Here is an 18,833-nt window from a genome sequence, read left to right as displayed (position 1 = left end):
ACAGTCCTATCTACGTCACCTTTAGAAAGTTTAGCTATGGCCCACAGGACATTGGTAGGTAATCGGGATGTAAAAAATAAATTATGATGATAATTAATTAGGTACCTCTTTAATTGGCGTTCATAAATACACATACCTAATCAAAAGAGTTCATAGTAATATATTAGAGGCGGCTCGGGACCCTCGGGTATTATTATTTGAATAAAACTACAAATAAATCACTCAGTCCACCTCCCACTGTTAGAGTTATTTTGACTTTAATACATTTTTTTGTCATATCCGTTTAAGAATTAATATGCGTACGTGATTAATATCGTGTAATATAAATACCAATTACGACTCTACAAATTGATGTCAAATTAAATCTAATTGTATGCGTCTGTATGGAAAAAATGTAAACAGGGATAGCGTCACGTGGAACGACGCACCTCGGAATGGTACGATTATGCTACAAAATGTCAAAAAAGCAAAAGTACGAAGGACTATAGGGGCGGCGACCGCGGCTCGAAGGGAAAGGGGGAAGGGAAGCGTGGCCGTCAGTTTCTCGCCGACCGCCGCGACGCGAGCACGCCCCGATGCGACTCGTGCCCTGACGCGATGGCCTCGTCCACGAGCGGCAACATCGTGATCGAGTGGTTGCGATCGCTCCACTTGGGCCAGTACGCGGAAAGTTTTATAGACAATGGTTACGATGACTTAGAAATATGCAAGCAGGTCGGAGAACCCGACCTGGACGCCATCGGCGTCCTAAATCCGACCCATCGTGCACGCTTGCTGCACTCCGTCAGAACTTTGAGAGAGGAAGGTGCAGCGGCTGTTTACTTCACGTTGGAGGAGGCGGCCGCCGCTCGGGATTCCTGCAGATGTGAGGAGGAGAACAGGAAGGAGCAGGCCTCAGCCGTAGTGGAGCCGGCGAAGTACGCGGACGAGTACGAGGAAGGAAAGGCTGAGCTGGTGAAGATTCCTCGGATTCAGCTGAAGCGTTTGCTGCGAGAGCGGCTGGCGCAGGACGGGATCCGCCTGAGCTTGCAGCCGTACTCAACCACGGTCAGTGTCTGTAGATGCGGCAGTGCTTCTCGCGTTCTGTGAAAGTGGAATTAAAGTCACACGTGTGTAGTACTAGTGAGTGTTTTAAATATCGAATGAGGCCGTGTAGAGGCACTGCCAGCGTGCTATTTCTTTTGAATAAGTCTGTGTGTGGTACGGGCCGTCTTCGCCGCCGCGGGCGGATCGCTTCTCGGGACGTGTTGCCATAAAGTTTGTTGCGTGCGTGATTTCCCTGGAGATGAAGGAGTTTGCGCGCCTTCCTGTCGTGAGAAGATTGTAATCGCGTGCCTCCCGGCTCTAAATTGGGTTTTACGATAAATCGCACAACCTGTTTTAGCTCCTTGAGGCGTTAATTAGCAGAACGACTTTCGCAAAATGAAGATCTCGGTTCGGAATAAACTGAGATGCAAATTAGTACTCGTTTACGTTCCACTGAAGACTTCATTGGAAAGTTAATCAATCTTTAAGTCGGGTCGTCTCGAAATATACCTGTACTTCGGCACAGGTATCCGTAATTTGCATTTTATTAAGGTTTTGAGTTCGGTACCTTCCTGTTATTCTAACAAGACTATTCGGTGTCAAGCAGGATTCTTATAAAATGTGTGATAATAAGTAGGTACCTATAGGTATAAACTATAACTTAAAAAACCTAAAAATATACCTACTTAATACCTTGAAAAATGAAGAAGAATTGTACCACAGAATAAAACTGGAGCTACAGGTATGAGGTACAAACACGGACCTCCGTCGGAACTCATCCGATATTTTATGCGAAGTCTGACTGGGAGTTTTTTACTTTATAACAATATTCTTTTTCGCTTGAAAAGGTGAGAAGTTCATGAATATTTCCTTACACCATTTATATTGATAAGGTGCGAATAAGGTACCTCTAAAAGTATTTAGATACATACCTATGGAACATTTTTCTTATTGCCATTGGCACCTGTCAAGAAATAAGTTTCCTTTTGCGAAGCACCCTTTTATACCTACGTCCGGTTTCTTTACATCGTTACTTAAGTTGAGAAAGGACGAAGGTATGCGAACTTAGATTCCATGTTAAATAAAAAAAGGATAAAAGGTATGTATTAAAATAAAACACGGGCACAAAGCGCTCAAAAATATCTAACCCGATAATACAAACAGAGCATTTTTTTAAAGTGGTTACACAGTTTGGTCGACACGGTGACCAGCGACTGCTTTTGGTGTGAAGAGATTGGTGTCGTGGCCGAATGGGCCACGTCACTACCAAGGATGAAAGGGAAAGGAAATTTACAGAATAAATATAGCAAAGAATAGAGAAGAGAAATAGGACAGAGAAAAGCAAAGAATAGAGAAGAGAACGAACAGAGCAGTTGACTTGATTGAAAAAGTAAAAAATAACACCTACACTATTAGGTAGCAACTGTCTATCACATTATCTAGATTTGACGAAGCTAAGTTGAGAGCGATTTCGATAGCACAGACTGTGCAACTGTTATTTAAACGTAATAATTTCATAGAAATAGACTTGCACAGTGTGGGATATCAAACTCTAGCTTGGTCTAACTCTACTTGTAGGTCGCTCTTTAAATGCATCCTTGGCGTCTGTTACGTGTGCCTTATCCACTGTAGTTTTTCATAGGCCGTGACAAACCCACAAAACCCACTTAGTTAAAATTATAAATAAAAATCCTGTTATGTGTTCCCATTCCTTCCCCTCAAGTAGTGCGTTTCGTAGGTATAAGAGAATTCGAACTTTCCTTTACATCGCCACTTCCAGCATAGGTAATATCGGTTGATTTTTTAGCAAAATGTCTGAAACTGTAAAATTTCTCTACTTAAACGATTAAAAGGCCCGGCCTGGGCTATAACCGCGAAAATCGAAGTTCGCAAATTGCGGGGACTTTTTTCTGTCACTCTAATTACGCCTTCGTTGGAGTAAAAGAGATCCCCGCAATTTCGGTTTTCGCGGTAGCCGCTCTGTTCACGAACAGTCTTCTAGAACTCGATTTTCCGATACCCATATTCACCCATACCTGAGATGACATGAACGAAAAGTAACCTGAAGCCTGTTCGGCCGGCCTTCTAGTTATAATCGATATTTTTTTAATGAATATTAAAGTCTGGAAATAAAAATAGAAAAAAAAAACTGTAATACGTCTACCGTAACACTCATGCACTTGAAAATCATTCGTCAGTCCGGTAAAAATATCCACATTACGCATAGTAAGTAATTCGTACCGGGGGAGCCAGTTATGGGCGGAAGTGTTGAGTTGATATTTTAATTGAGGTGTTATTAATTATTCGGCTGGGTAGTGATTAAGAGGGCGGAATATTACGCTGAGGGCACGCCCTTACGTCGCTTATATCGTATATGTTACGTGTGGAGTTATGAATGATATGATTGTGACTGACGCATTTTATTGTGCTGTCTTATTAATAATTAGCGAACCGCCCCGGCTTTGCACGGGTTAACAAGTTAAAATTATACCTAAACCTTCCTCAAGAATCACTCTATTGATAGGTGAAAACCGCATGAAAATCCGTTCAGTAATGTTTAAGTTTATCGCGAACATACAATTAGGCAGACGCGGCGAGGGACTTTGTTTTATAAGGTGTAGTGACTATGACTAATCCCCGACCGCGAATTCGAGCAGTCGTTAGAAAATTTACATCTTAATTTCCATCCATCCATCCATCCAACCATAATTTCCATCCATCTACCTAAAATCGATTCGTAGTCAGCTCTACAACAATTTGAAGAAATTTTAAGACTAGACTTTGTCGGGGTCGTGATGACGCGTAGCTTACCTTATAACCCGCGGAAATATTTATTTTACCGTTAAATTTAAAGCTAAGTTATCAGAGACAAAATATCAATAATTTCTCCGAATGTGGATGAAATTTGTAAGTACAAAATGCAAGTTCTACGTTCGGATCTGTTACTTTTTTTGAAATGTTGTAATTTCCTGGAAATAAAATTATCAAATCAAATAAAATCATGTCAAAGATAAAATATCAATAATTTCTCCGAACGAGCGGATGAAATATGAAAACGAAATGTTGCAACTTCCACGTTCGGATCTGTTACATTTCAAACGCGTAGGAAAACGGATGTGGCACGTACAATAGGCCAAAAACATAAATATTGGCCTATTAGTCGGAACTGCGATACCGATACCCAGCGATATGTCAGTGCTTTGTGTTCAGAGTTCCGGCGGTAATCGCTGCACAAAATTGCCTTTAGACAAAAAATCTATGGTTGTAATTGTTCGTGTGAACGGATAAAGGGACCAGGTAGTCATGGGGGAGTCACAATGTGCTACAAGTTGATAGTGAGCTTTAAAACCCAACCATTATTATCGCTGAAATTGATATAAATGGGAAATTTAATGGTATCAACGCCACCGCGTTTATTGTTAATTTGTTATGGAATCCATTAAATAGTCTAAATAACCAGTGTATGTACAAACATAACCCAAAACATATTGAGCTTTAAAATACATTAATTAACACCGCCAAAATTAATACAAAAGGGCAAGCTGAAAGTATTAACGCTAGCATTTATTAATGTAATAACTCTCTTTGTTATGCTATTATTCGGTTTGTATTTTCCAGTACCTTCATTTCACATGATTTGTAGGTGAGTCTATCAGATCAAGAAATAAATTAATCTTTTATTTACCACATGTTTATCCTCGTAAGTCCCCGCGTACTTGTACAAGTACAAATTAAATTTGAGTTTTAAACTATGGAAATAAAGTTCCAAATTAAAAAGCACGAAAATTGCTGGGTCTGATGATGATAATGATTCTGTAGTGGACGTTAAACAGCGTAAATAATGAACTGCAAAGGCTTGCGAAATTTGTCCTTGATAAACAGATCTTAAAAGAGTACACAACTTAACCAGGCAAATATTGACCGGAGCCTTCGAGCGATACCCGGGAGTTTGTAATGCCAGTGGCTTTCTTAGGTGCATTTTTTACCGTGCGTCGACGGTTCAATGTGGATTCTTGGCTAGTGTTACCAGACGTAGGATTTTTCTTTACATTAGAGGGATTTATAGACTAGCCCACGATACGGCCACGTCTTTGGACTTTTTATTATAAGTGTGATCGTTTTGAAGACGTCAAGGGTTTTAAATCTTCATGAATGCAGAAAATTCGGGATTTTTGATAAATAATTTTTAGCTCGTGCTATTTGATGTTTGTTAGACACATTCGTTTTTTTTAAGCTTACTCTGTCACACCGTTTCTGTTTTGGCCACCTTCGCTTACAGTTTTAATTGCGATTTGAGGCATTTTATTATTTATTTGAGGCAGTTTTTTTACTTTAAGCATTTTTTAAGACTAGATTTTCTAAATGTGTACCTGGCAATCCCATTCTTGGCGCACTCGGGAACAGGTTTGAACATGGGGACCGAAAACCGGTAAAAAACACCGCAGGTAATTACGGTAGGCTCATCGCTTCACAGTACCAATACGTAATTGTATGGGTTTAATTGAAAATTCAAATCTCGAGGGTAAAAAGTGAAGCGTGAGACTTTATCGCTGGGTTTTTATACTTTTTATCGTTTAAAGGATGGAGTCGTTTGTTTCAAGAGTGCTTGAATAATGTATTTAAGGCCGGGAATTGGAATTGATGGGATTAATTTTGTTTTTCTTAAGCGCTGATGAGTCTATTTGGCATATTGCAAGTTCCTTGCGGGTTTTCCTAGAACGTGTGTTCCTTATAGGTTACAATGTGCATTGTGGCTAGCTTGTTAGCGACGTTATTGGAAATGGCGCATTGTGTGCGAGTTCGGAAACAAAGAATTCCCGTGAGCAGTAAAAAGCTAAATTCGCGGAAGGTTAGGTTGAGCATTGAAAATGCTGGTTTGGTTAACAAACTAGACTTTACGAGTAGTAAAATGTTGCAGTATGTTGTAAAGACTAAAGATATACTCTACTTAGTCTTCTTACTTTTCTGTGAACATAAAAGTAACAGAGATAGGGTCCGTCAATAAAAGCTAACATTGCACTGACTTCAAAAAAATAAAGTGAGGGTGTATCATTATAAACATCATATGAATTTTCATAGATATTTATTTGACATTAACGATGACAACCACACTTCTTCTTTGCAAATGCTATGCAAAGTTGACTTGGTTGGTCCGACTCTACTTCTTTGTATGTACTTATTTTTTCTTAAAACAGATGATCATGTTGCTAATGACAGCTCATTCTCTTGAAATAATTAGATATAGGAATTTTTTTGTGACAAAAATATGGCCCGATGCAGGTTCTAAAAATCAATCAATGAATCAAAATGACGCTCATGTACTTGATTCATAAAATAAGCCAAAGGTGTGACGTATAAAAGTCGATGTTATTTCCAAATCCAAAGGACTGAGCTGTGATCACGCCATGAAATTAGTTTTCACCGTCCCCTGCCCATTGCATAGGGGACTTTCTAATAAATCCAACATCACATAAATCTAAGGTCACGTTCACGGCTGAATCGGCTGATACAGATCGATCTCCCACACGCCGTAACTGATCATTTGCGAGCCCATTATGATCCATTACTTCCTCTGTTGCTAATTTTATCGACGCGTTCCATCGCTTACCGACCATTAGCGAATTTTAAAGTCAAACAAACCAGTGTAAGCGCGTTCTAGAATTGTTAGCGATAACGAGGTCATGTGACAATGGTTTGTTCGAATACACGACTTGGCTGTATGCTCGCGTAGCTATCTAGACACGCGGCAGCGTGTCAAGCCAAGTTCAAGCAAAGGAACTGGCTAGCCAGCGCCGAGTGTAATATTACACGAACCACTTGGTGCCACTTTTGACCCTTCTATAACTCAAAACATCTTTGACGTATACACATAAAACTACGTGTGTTTAATTATATCCATAAGGATATCTAGAAGCCCAAATTTCATGAAGCTAGCTCAAACGGTTATAAAGGTATGAAGGTCAAAAAGTCGTAAATTTTAAGACTGACTTATGACTTATAGTACCTAAACCTAACCTACTTCCAGATGACCTAGAAGGATGAAATTTGGAATCCAGCTTGGTTATTGTGTGTAACCGTAGGAAAAAATCTAAAAATAAAATAAAGTTAAAAATTAGGGGGGGTCCCCATACAAAAAATCCACTTTTTATTGGGACTGACATATAAGTACCTAAACCTAACCTACTTCCAGATGACCTAGAAGGATGAAATTTGGAATCCAGCTCGGTTATTGTGTGTAACCGTAGGAAAAAATCTAAAAATAAAATAAAGTTTAAAAATAGGGGGGGTCCCCATACAAAAATCCATTTTTTATTGGGACTGATATAAGTACCTAAACCTAACCTACTTCCAGATGACCTAGAAGGATGAAATTTGGAATCCAGCTTGGTTATTGTGTGTAACCGTAGGAAAAAATCTAAAAATAAAATGAAGTTAAAAATTAGGGGGGGTCCCCATACAAAAAAACCACTTTTTATTGGGACTGACATATAAGTACCTAAACCTAACCTACTTCCAGATGACCTAGAAGGATGAAATTTGGAATCCAGCTCGGTTATTGTGTGTAACCGTAGGAAAAAATCTAAAAATAAAATAAAGTTTAAAAATAGGGGGGGGTCCCCATACAAAAATCCATTTTTTATTGGGACTGATATAAGTACCTAAACCTAACCTACTTCCAGATGACCTAGAAGGATGAAATTTGGAATCCAGCTCGGTTATTGTGTGTAAGCGTAGGAAAAAACCTAAAAATCAAAAAAAAGTTAAAAAATAGGGGGGGTCCCCATACAAAAAAATATTTTTTTATTGTAGCGTTGGAACCGTTACAAGCAGATATTTGAAACTACCCCAATATATGTATTATTATATTTGCTATATTAAAATAAAGTTTAGTCAAAAAATAAGTGGTGCCCCATACAAAAAACTTTTAATACGCTCTAAACAACCGGCCAACGGTGTGTCGTCGGCGGCGCGCGGTACCACATAATTATACAAAGAACAGAAGTAAAAACCATACAGCGGAAACACAAGAAAAAACATTAAATCTCAATACCTGCCTAGTTTTCTTTACAAAAAGTATTGATATCCCACCAAAAACATAAATGTAAAAAAGGAGAGCCAAGTTCAATACAAAAATTATGCTTGGCTGTGGGGCTCGCCGCAAAAAGAATGGAGATCTAAATGACTGCCACTGCCAAGTTCTATGCAAAATCCAAATATGTATTTATAGGAACAAAATAACATTATAAACAAGTATTAAACTCTATTTCTTTGCTTTATTGGATACCTATAACAATTGCTGTTATTTAAAAAAAATGTGAGATCTTAGAGTAGGTTAGATTTGGCTTGGCCAGGTTTTATCAGAATTACAATATATATAAAATGATTGATATAATGAAAACTGGCCAAGTCAAATCTAACCTACTTTAAGATCTCACATTTTTTTAAATAACAGCAATTGTTATAGGTATCCAATAAAGCAAAGAAATAGAGTTTAATACTTGTTTATAATGTTATTTTGTTCCTATAAATACATATTTGGATTTTGCATAGAACTTGGCAGTGGCAGTCATTTAGATCTCCATTCTTTTTGCGGCGAGCCCCACAGCCAAGCATAATTTTTGTATTGAACTTGGCTCTCCTTTTTTACATTTATGTTTTTGGTGGGTAAGAATAACAAACATAGAGGGGTGTGCGGATGTAACGGCTTACGCGGACATTAACGCCTGCGGATGCTTTAGTTCCATTCTCTATTCATAGGACAATTCATTCACATCCCCATTGTTGAAAAAATACGGCACAAATAAATTTAAGCTCGAATGACAAATTGATTGATTACGAACACCGTTCGATCTGACGATGAATGATGTTGGATTTCTCTGAAAATAAGTATAGTTTTCTAACATGACAATGTTATTAAAACTAAATTTTCCGTTAAATGGGTTTGCTGATTTTCTTACAAGTATTTTTTTATTTGCATGTTTTTTTTTTAATAGGGTCATGGAGAAACAGTGGCTCGGTAGATAAACGCCGGGTACTACAGTGGCTCACTCAACCAACACGAGAAAGGCGATATTTGAGCGACTGAGTCACTGTTCGACCCGAGCCGCTGTTTCCGCATTGACCCTAAGTTAACAGACAAATAATCCTTAATACATTAACATCAGTATCTATTGCATGTCACTTTCTTCTAATAGGTATAGCTCGCATGAACATAAGGTATCAAACCAACGTAATATTACTAAAAGAAAGATAACTAAATAGTAAACCGAGAGGAAATAATGTCATAATGTCGTATTGGTATGCTAAACGTCTGCCCATTAAGTGGACACCGATGAAACACGCGTTAAGATACTCACGAATTTACTTTTATCATTCGTTCGTGAACTACATAAATAATATCTACTTAGCATACGGCACAGACAAGACATCCTCCAGACTGAGCATAGTAGCGCTACCCCCTATCCCACAAATATACGGTAGTGTTACTCCATTTTCGAGTCAAAGTGTCTTTGTGTGACGTCCGTGTCTTTGAACGGACCAATCACGGCACGGGACTCGCTCACCTCGTCCCCCGCACCTCGTCTTTTTGGCAGCATCGGTTTCATGAAATAGTTGCTTTAAACTCCGTCTAGAGGATTCCTAGTCTATGGCATACGGCAACGGCTTCTTTTATGTCATGCTCACACTGATATCGATATGTATTATGTGTAGCGGCCTTAATGCCACGCATATTTTAAAAGTAAAAAATGGCCATTAGAGGCAGCTTTAATCGTTGAGAAAAAAGTGGTTTATCTTTATTCAATACGCTGACACTCGCTTACCAGCTACTAGAAAAACTGATAGTTACTTTGGTTTAGAATCACATTATGAATTTATACAGGGTGGCATCGGAAAGGTGATGAAAGTGACAAGACATAAAGTCGAATTAAATGGACCGGAGGAAGGAAGGAAAGGAGGAGGAAGGCTAAATAAAGTACCTACTTACCTATTATTTAATACAAAAAAGTTAGTAGTGTAGTGTTACGTAGCGCGTAATTGTGTATGTGACGTGTGGAGTGACAATGTGTATGTTACAGTATGTACGTGACAAAAGTTATAACGCGACGGTCATAAGTATTTTGTAAACTGTCTTTATTAACTTTATTAAATGTATTTGGCGGTCAATAATAGAGTCATAAAAATAGTTCTGATTACATTATACCATTTAACCTGGTTGTGAATGTAAATATAGACGATACTAATAAAAGGTTAATTGATTTAAACAAATTGATTCGAACTACTTAGTCACATTTATTTTTATCTGTATTTTTAAATGCGTGGGCTACTCAGTTGTTTACATAAACAAAATTAAAATATGAAAGGCGATCTTGAATCCCGCTATGGTAATCTTCATGTTAAACCATTTGACACATAAATAACTGCTTTTGTTACAAAATCATAAACTTGAAATATTACGTTATCATTATCTAGTTACACCCAAACTTTTTTCGTATACAAAACATTGATGTAAGTAATCTATTACGTTTCGAAAGCTTATTTGTATTCAATATGAGGTACGTAGTAATGTTTGATTTAATAAAATTTGTGTTTCCATATTCTTGTTTACTCAGAAACGGGGCGCAATATTAACTTGAGGTTTTTGTACCTGGATTTTTATTCCAAGTGCTTCATTATGACAGCCGAATCATAGTCTCAGAGAAACCAATTTAAAAGCTCTATCTGCTTACGTATACTTGTTATGGCCCTTAAGGTGAAGTAACACTGGTTTTCTCAAGAATTTGACTTGTCCGCGGTCGCGTAGCGTTAGAAATGCTCGACCAGTTCGGTTCTTTGTAATGAAACGTGTGCGGAGTCACGCAGTTGGCCTAAGCTCCTGAGGACCTACCGCGAAACACGTGTTTGCTCCCTGTTACACTTACGTATGAATTTACAAGTGCGACAGAGAGCCAACAAGTCGAACGTGGTTCGCGGTAGGACCTCAGCTTCGCGTTTTATGGGCACGCATTGTAATTTCACTCGGGTTGTGAAAAGTCATTGCCGCACGTATAATAAATTTTATTGTTTTAGTTAACTAGGCTTTGGTTCTTAATGGGAGGCAGTTAAAGTTAAAGGTAAAATTAGCTTTGTTTCATATCATTTTGACAATGCTATTCCAGCGAAGAAGTCTTTGAAATTTTTTTTAGACTGGGACATGATTGCTATTATTGCCAATATTACCACCGGCTTAAAACTTATAATAATAAAACCCTTAAACCTGAGCTAAACTACATAGAATTTTGGTCTTTGTCTAAAATCTCACCCTGGCCTCTCAGTCAGTAAGTGATCATCATGTTGATTTAAAAACTACTAGCACTCGTGATAACCATGATACCTAACTATGTATACAGTTTCTCCCTGTTTAGTTGTGTCATCATTTTTAGGATTCCGTACCCAAAGGGTAAAAACGGGACCCTATTACTAAGACTCCGCTGTCCGTCCGTTTGTCTGTCACCAGGCTGTATCTCATGAACCGTGATAGCTAGACAGTTGAAATTTTCACAGATGATGTATTTCTGTGGCCACTATAACAACAAATACTGGAACCCCCGGTGGGCGAGTCCGACTCGCACTTGGCCTGTTTTTGATAAAAATAATTTGGCCAAGTCCGAGATAGCTCGAGGCATTTAGTGTTCCGTACGGCTACCATCAGTTTGGCATTGACATAAACGATATCGTGAACGTAATTTACTTCCTATAGGTATATCTCTTTCGCACTAATATGTCAGTACGAGCGAGATGCATAGAAAGTAAATTACGTTCACGCCCACGGTAGCGTTTATGTCAATGCCAAACTGATGGTAGCCGTACCGCTCGCATCGTTACATTTTACAGGGGTTGTTTGCCTGTTTTTAGGATACCGTATTCAACTACACACACAGAACAATAGTACAAAGTGTCTAAGTGCGAAGGCTGAAGGCCGAGCTTTAGCAAAATGTCATCGCTTTAGCACAGAGCAATAGTACAAGTGTCTAAATATGAAGGCCAAAGGCCGACCTCTGCGTAGCCCGAAGGCCCGAAGCGTCCAGGATGTCAGTGCTTTAACGCAGAACAATAGTACAAGTGTCTAAAAGCGGAAGCCGAAGGCCGAGCTCCGCGTAGGGCCGAAGGCCCGAAGCGTCCAGGATGTTAGTACTTAAACACAGAACAATAGTATAAGTATCTAAATGCGAAGGCCGAAGGCCGAGCTCCGCGTAGGGCCGAAGGCCCGAAGCGTCCAGGCTGTCAGTTCTGTGTTTAACCACTGACATCTTGCAGGCTTCGGGCCTTCGGCCCTACGCGGAGCTCGGCCTCCGGCCTTCGCATTTAGACACTTGTATTAATTACCTGTGTTTAGAACTGACCTCCTGGATGCTTCGGGCTTTCGGCCCAATGCGACTTCAGCCTTTGGATCTTGCGACTTAGACACTGTACTTAAAAATACTTGGAAAAGTTACGGGAGGCGCGCGTCTGTCGGACGCTTCGGATCTTCGAATCGCTCCTTCGGCCTTTGCATTTAGTTAGATTCTTGTACTATTGCTTTGTGTTTGAATACCGAAGTCGAGCATCTCGCGAATGCTTGATGTACAATACAATACAATACTCTTTATTGCACACCTCACATACACGTAGTTTACAATAAATGGACAATAACATAAACAAAGACAGTAGAGGTAACAACAGGCGGTCTTATCGCTTAAGAGCGATCTCTTCCAGACAACCTTTGGGTATCGGAGACATAAGAATTAGAATATACGGTAGGTGGCGCAAAGAAAAAAATAACTTAACAACACAAAATATTACTATAGATAAACATACTTAAATACGTATAACCATAAACATACATAGACATACATAAAAAGTATATATTAAATAAAGAAACAACAGTGTCAATATTATAAAAATGAAAAACTAAGGTAGGGAAAGGTAGTATTCCTTAAGGTTTGATTTGAAGGAGGTAATAAATTGAGAACGTCTTAACTCGACAGGGAGGGAGTTCCATAGTCGATGTATTATAATAATTTAGAGTAAGGCCAAGCGCGCACCACGATTTTTTGTCCTGCGATAATTTTGTCGCAGAAATGCAACGTATGTGTTTATATGTTAGTGCGCGCATATGCGACAAAAAAATCGCAGCGATTTTAAAATTGTGATTTGTCACATTTTTCCGCGATTGTCGCAAAGTGATTGCAGCATGCGGAGTTGTATGGCCCCGCGCGCACTATGATAATAAAATCGCACCCCGGCCGGACCTCAGTCGGCATTTCGCTCTCCAAACCCCAACATCTCGGCACCTGCATCTCCAATGGAGTCTCAAAATGAGACGCTAGATGTTGACCATTTAATTATGGAAATAGACGGGGATCACCTTTGTGTTATAAATGCTCAAAGTCATACAGCAACGCATCACGTTTCATGACAAGCGACTGGTACGAAATCCATGTTGAGAATGAACAAATCGTCGACTTTTTCATCGCAGTGCGCGCAGTGAATTTTCTGCGATATACTTAGGGTCTCCCCTGATATATCGACGCGCATTCGGCAAAAGCCGATAGGAAAAAGCTTTATGTCCACGCAATAAGAGCGAAAAAGCCGTCGACGCGTCGGCAGGCGCCGGCCGATGCGAGCCGAGCCGAACGACGACTTTTTCGCTGTTATTGCGTGGACATAAAGCTTTTTCCTATCGGCTTTTGCCGAATGCGCGTCGATATATCAGGGGAGACCCTTAAACTAATAACGCATAGACAGATAGTCCCCATACGGCTAACCTGCCAAAAGTGAAGCCGAAACACGATCGATGTGTGCGTGGAACGCTCGTGTTTTACGCTCAGCAAACACACACATATATACAAAATATGTTGCCAGTATTCATTTACTTCTCTCAAAGTAGAGGAATTTTAACAACATCCACACTTGGTTATTAATAATTTGGAAGTGTGTAGATTCGGTTTTGTAGCAAAAGCTTTTTGTTTATTTCGGGATTTGTTGCATTTCTGTACTTTGTGAAATAAGGATTAAATAAATAGCTGATAAGTTTTTACTATTTTTATTTATTTAACAAATGTGCATTAAATAATAAGAATAAATTTAAATAGGACAGAGCATATTCGACTGTGTTTAGTCCATTTCCAATGTTTCCATATTGCGTCATTCCGATCAGTCAGAAAACTGAAACGAACATGACACAAAATAAAAATAAGAAAAAAGTAAATACTTACCTAAATAATTAGCTTAATTATAATTTTCTATAATTATACAATGAAATTTAATTGAGCGTATTTATTTTAGAATGTAGACGCCATGTCCCATTTGGAGGAAAAAATATTCACTACACTGGCAACATTTAGAAGAAATGGCGGCTGACGAAAATTTGGATTTTTGTATTTACGATTATGTAAAAATATCACATTAATCTCGATACTTACGCGTGAAATGCAATATCAGGCGGTTTGTTTTTATTATATGATGTGTTGTGACACCCATTCACTGTACAAACAACCATCTTTCCTGTAGTTTTTGAATTTTAAACGGGAGGTGTACACATACCGATTTGACTTTGAGTACTGCGAGGGCCGTTCGAATACGACGATACGAGTGTGACGTGACACGTGACGTCGCACTTGAAATGGCTTCACTGGGGGTGTACGAACTAGGAATCTACGCCTTATAAATCTATGGCGATATATTACAGCGCGATTCTAAAATCGTGTCGCAAAAATTAATATCGTGGTGCGCGCTTGGCCTATAATACCTTAAATGTATACTCCTTCAATTTGAATTTAGAACTCATTATTATATTTTATTTGATTTTGTTTCTAGTTCTATGCCATATATATAGACTTTAATATTATTTAGAACTGCTAAAAAACAAGATCGGCTTACTTTAAATATTTCGTCAATTTTACCTTTGTTTCTAAAAACTGTGATATTTAACTGTCATATACGTACTATTAATGCCTTCCAAAATTATTTTCTCGTAACAGGACTGAGGGGCTACCGCGAAAACCGAAATTCGCAATTTGCGGGGATCTTTCTCTTTTACTCCAATGAAGGCGTAATTAGAGTGACAGAGAAAAATGCTCGCAATTTGCGAACTTCTATTTTCGCTGTTATAGCCCTGAATCTTGTTGCTCACCGATCCGTTCAAAAATATACATAAGTACTGAATATAATTAATAGTTATTATAATTATACAATTGATACAGAAATGTAATGGTACTTAATGAAAAGGAATATTGTGTATATTGTTTCGACGAATCAGATACTCTCAATAAAATCTATACATGAGGCCAAAGCTGTTCATAAATATTAAATGACTTTATTATCTCTATACGCCTTACTAACTCTATGTGTCCTATTGTGGAAAAAAAAACACAACGACAGTCAAGAACGGAATTCTTAATTTGAATTTTTCAGATTCGTGAGATGCCTAGTCCATTGGTTGGAAAGCCCGTGCGAAATTGAAACTTATTTGCAATATAATAAGGTCGTATTTTGTAGATCTCTCTCATACTTATAGTAGGCTATTGAGATAAAATTAAATATCCCACAAAAATAAGCAAGCAGAATTAAACTTTGTGTCAAAGACATAAGTCATAAATTTCAATGCCAAAGTTTTAACTTAGGATGTTTCTCGCCTAATATGAATTGACCAGTGTAAGCATCAGTTAGCTAGCCCTAAGCAACCAAAGGTCAAGCTGCAGTTGAAAAACTAATAAAGATAAAGTTAAGCTGATAATTTTCCCGCCGTCTCCATGCTTCTTTAAGTTGGGTATTGACTGGTCAGCTGCCTGTTAGCTATAGTTTTCGCGAAAATCGCCAGGACAGAGGTGAAAATTTTTGTATGAAAACTTGCAACTTTAAATGCATTTTTTGACGAAACTATTGCAGTCTAAAATGAAGTCAAAATCAGTCCATCGACTCAATTTTTTGCAAGCTTTCTAATGGTACCCCACACGATTCTTACAAATGAAAAAATTTTCAGCCTACCCCTCTCAACCCCCTAAATTTCCCCCTTTAATAAGAAATAAGCAGTTTTGACTTATTTACAATATGAGTGGTGGTAATTGCTATAACTGTTCCAAATTTTAGGTATCTATGTCAAACGGTCTCTGAGAAAAACGTATTTAACTGATTTGCAAGACCGAAGTGATCCCATAAGTGTTCCGTAAACAAAGTTTTGTACGGAACACTAAAAACTACCTACTAACATATTATCCCTTATATTAAAGTACCTATGCACTGTTTAAAAATGTCTCTTTGTATAACTGCTCCTTATATCTGATACCATGCATATTCTCCGAGTAAACCGCATCAATATCGGAACGGCTTCGTCAGGTGCAGGCTCGTTTGCCCACCATGTTTGCCTGTTTGCGCGGCACACAGACCTAAAGTCGGCAAACTTCGGGTTTGCTCTTGAGCTCCCTGGGAAGATTAGCATCCGTGATTGTAAGGTCAAGGAGCTCTGAATTCAGTTTTGGAAATTGGATTTCCGTTGCAGGGATTGCTTGATTAATCTAAGGCTTTCAATTGCGTCTAATGCTGCATATAGATTAGTCTAAACTAAAATAATGATTGAATCGGCTTAACCGATATACTGGGTGTGGCCCGTAACATGAGCAAATAATTAAAACATGGATTGCACTCCTCAAACCGTGACACTTTTGTTAAACAACTTTAAAAATTATTAAGTATTTAGACTCCCTATTTTACATACAAAATAAATACATATTATCTTCAATGGACGCCATCGCCACGCCATATCATTGTGATTGACGTTGCTTGTCAAGCCTAACATAACAAAATTCGCAATATATTGCGTCTTTGAATAACCTTTAAAGTGTATTAAAAATCAAAGTACAAGTTATTTTCAAAAGTCGCTGAACAAATGTTGATCAGTATGAGGAGTACAGCCTACAGTAAATTTTTTGCTCTTATTACAGGGCACACCCGGTATAGTCAACAACGATAAAGTCTTTATTAAGCTTTTAAACGTCATCGTCATTCAAAAGATTACTAAACTAAATACACCTACAATTTATATACTTTGTTAGTAGGTTTGTTTGTACTTTAATTGAATCTGTTTGTTTGTTCTCGTCCTCATGCACCTATTTGTTCTCGGCAGTAAAAAGTTCTCCTAATATGTACACTGGCGTTCAAAAGTTGTACATGTTTGAACCGTAATGTTGAGGCATTACGGTCGACATCTGTCCGTGCACTTATGACCGCCACTGTACTTAGTACCAAAAATATTAAATCGTACAAAAAGTGGATAGGTGACAATTATAGTGCAGGGTTTGGAAATTTAAATTTTTAAATGTGACATTCGACACTATCACTATCAATTTCTTTAAAAAAATGAGCGACGTTCGTTGGTTCGTAGCCACATTACTGCAGGGATTAGAAAGTTAAATTAGTCACTCATTTTATCAAGGAAATTGACAGAGACAGCACCCACTTGTACCACGCAGCAGTATTATAAAGGTGACATTCCATTTCCAACTGCAGCTGCAATACTGTTCATTTTAGTATGAAAATTGACAGTGACAGCGACGCGTTCAGTACCGGGAGTGCAGCTGCGGTTAGAAATGTTACCCTTATGGTAACATTCCATTTCTAACCGCAGCTGCATTACTGTCCATTTTACTATGGAAATTGACAATGACAGCGACGCGTTCAGTACCGGTAGTGCAGCTGCGGTTAGAAATGGAATGTTACCAGAGGAATATTTATTTGGTACACTTTGTAACACACAATAATTAAGGTGGTGGTACTGGTGCTCGACGCGGTCCCAGTACATGTCACCTTGAAACTTAATTGTCGCAACAGTAATGCAGTTGTTATCCGAATATCACTAACATTAGCATTGCTTATGTATAAATAAAGAAACGAATGGATGTTTCTTCAATAAATATTTTTTAAACATTAATATAAAGTGCACATGAAGAATTTTAAAATTTAATTTCGAAGCTTCAATGCTTTCTGAAAGCAATCCAGTTAAAATTAAAACCCGGGTGCAGTGATTTTTAAAAGATAAGCTTACTGGAAATATTTGTTAATTCGTCCGTCCATTTGCTGAATAATACAAACGGATGGACTCGATGCTGCTGAAGCACAAGGATGAGAGAGTAACAATATGATTTCATAAGAATTAACCTTTTCGATATTTTTACAAGCCTTCATTTTGCTTACAGTATATGTATGTTATTATATATATGTTATCTTCAAAATATGCCATTTTGGTAGGTGATTTACGTAATTGGAAATAAAAATTAAAGCACAGTCGGCGACTAAACTGGAATTAAGGACCACCCGCGCTGTCTCGTGATGTTAGTCTGTTCGTTTTTCTAAGATTAAGTACGCCATAGTAAATGTATGGCGAACTTGATCTTAGAAATCGAAAATCAAAAATTGTAACCGTTTTAGGAAACATTTTGCTGCTTTAGATTTCTGTTAAACTGGCTGGCAAAAACAAATGACTAATGCCGCAGGCATAATTGAGACGACCTAAGGGTTATCATACAGCGATTGTAATCTTCTTCCTAGATAGGGCAATGGGTAAATAATTTAGGGGGCATTCTACGTCCTGTCCAGTACAAACGCATTTTATTCCGTTTGTGAAAACATAAACTTCTGTACCTGCAAATCTCGATAAAATTCGCATCTGTACGGGACAACGGTGGCATTACGTATGTTTATATTGAAAAAATATGCAACACTTAATTATAATTCAATTTTATGTATTTCACTTTACTTTTAGCTAATATTACAGACGTTCAGCCGGCCTAGCT

At 38.2% G+C, this 18,833-nt stretch overlaps 1 protein-coding gene across 7 annotated transcripts in view; it reads left to right on the top strand.

The window, feature by feature from the left end:
• The first annotated feature begins 381 nt into the window (after positions 1-381).
• LOC134664585 (uncharacterized) overlaps positions 382-18,833 on the top strand; it is a 225,451-nt gene continuing 206,999 nt past the window's right edge. For 3 of the 7 annotated variants that reach the window (XM_063521298.1, XM_063521300.1, XM_063521297.1), the window contains exon 1: positions 383-1,047. In XM_063521298.1, the coding sequence (XP_063377368.1) occupies positions 598-1,047 (450 nt within the window). In that variant the 5' untranslated portion in view covers positions 383-597. Of the gene's footprint in view, positions 1,048-18,833 lie in introns of all 7 variants that reach the window. The other 4 variants (XM_063521299.1, XM_063521301.1, XM_063521303.1 and 1 more) reach the window with 3 other exon arrangements.

Source organism: Cydia fagiglandana, chromosome 5 (assembly GCF_963556715.1).
Source record: "Cydia fagiglandana chromosome 5, ilCydFagi1.1, whole genome shotgun sequence".
In the NCBI taxonomy this organism is placed as follows: domain Eukaryota; kingdom Metazoa; phylum Arthropoda; class Insecta; order Lepidoptera; family Tortricidae; genus Cydia; species Cydia fagiglandana.
This window is presented reverse-complemented; position numbering and strand designations above follow the sequence as displayed.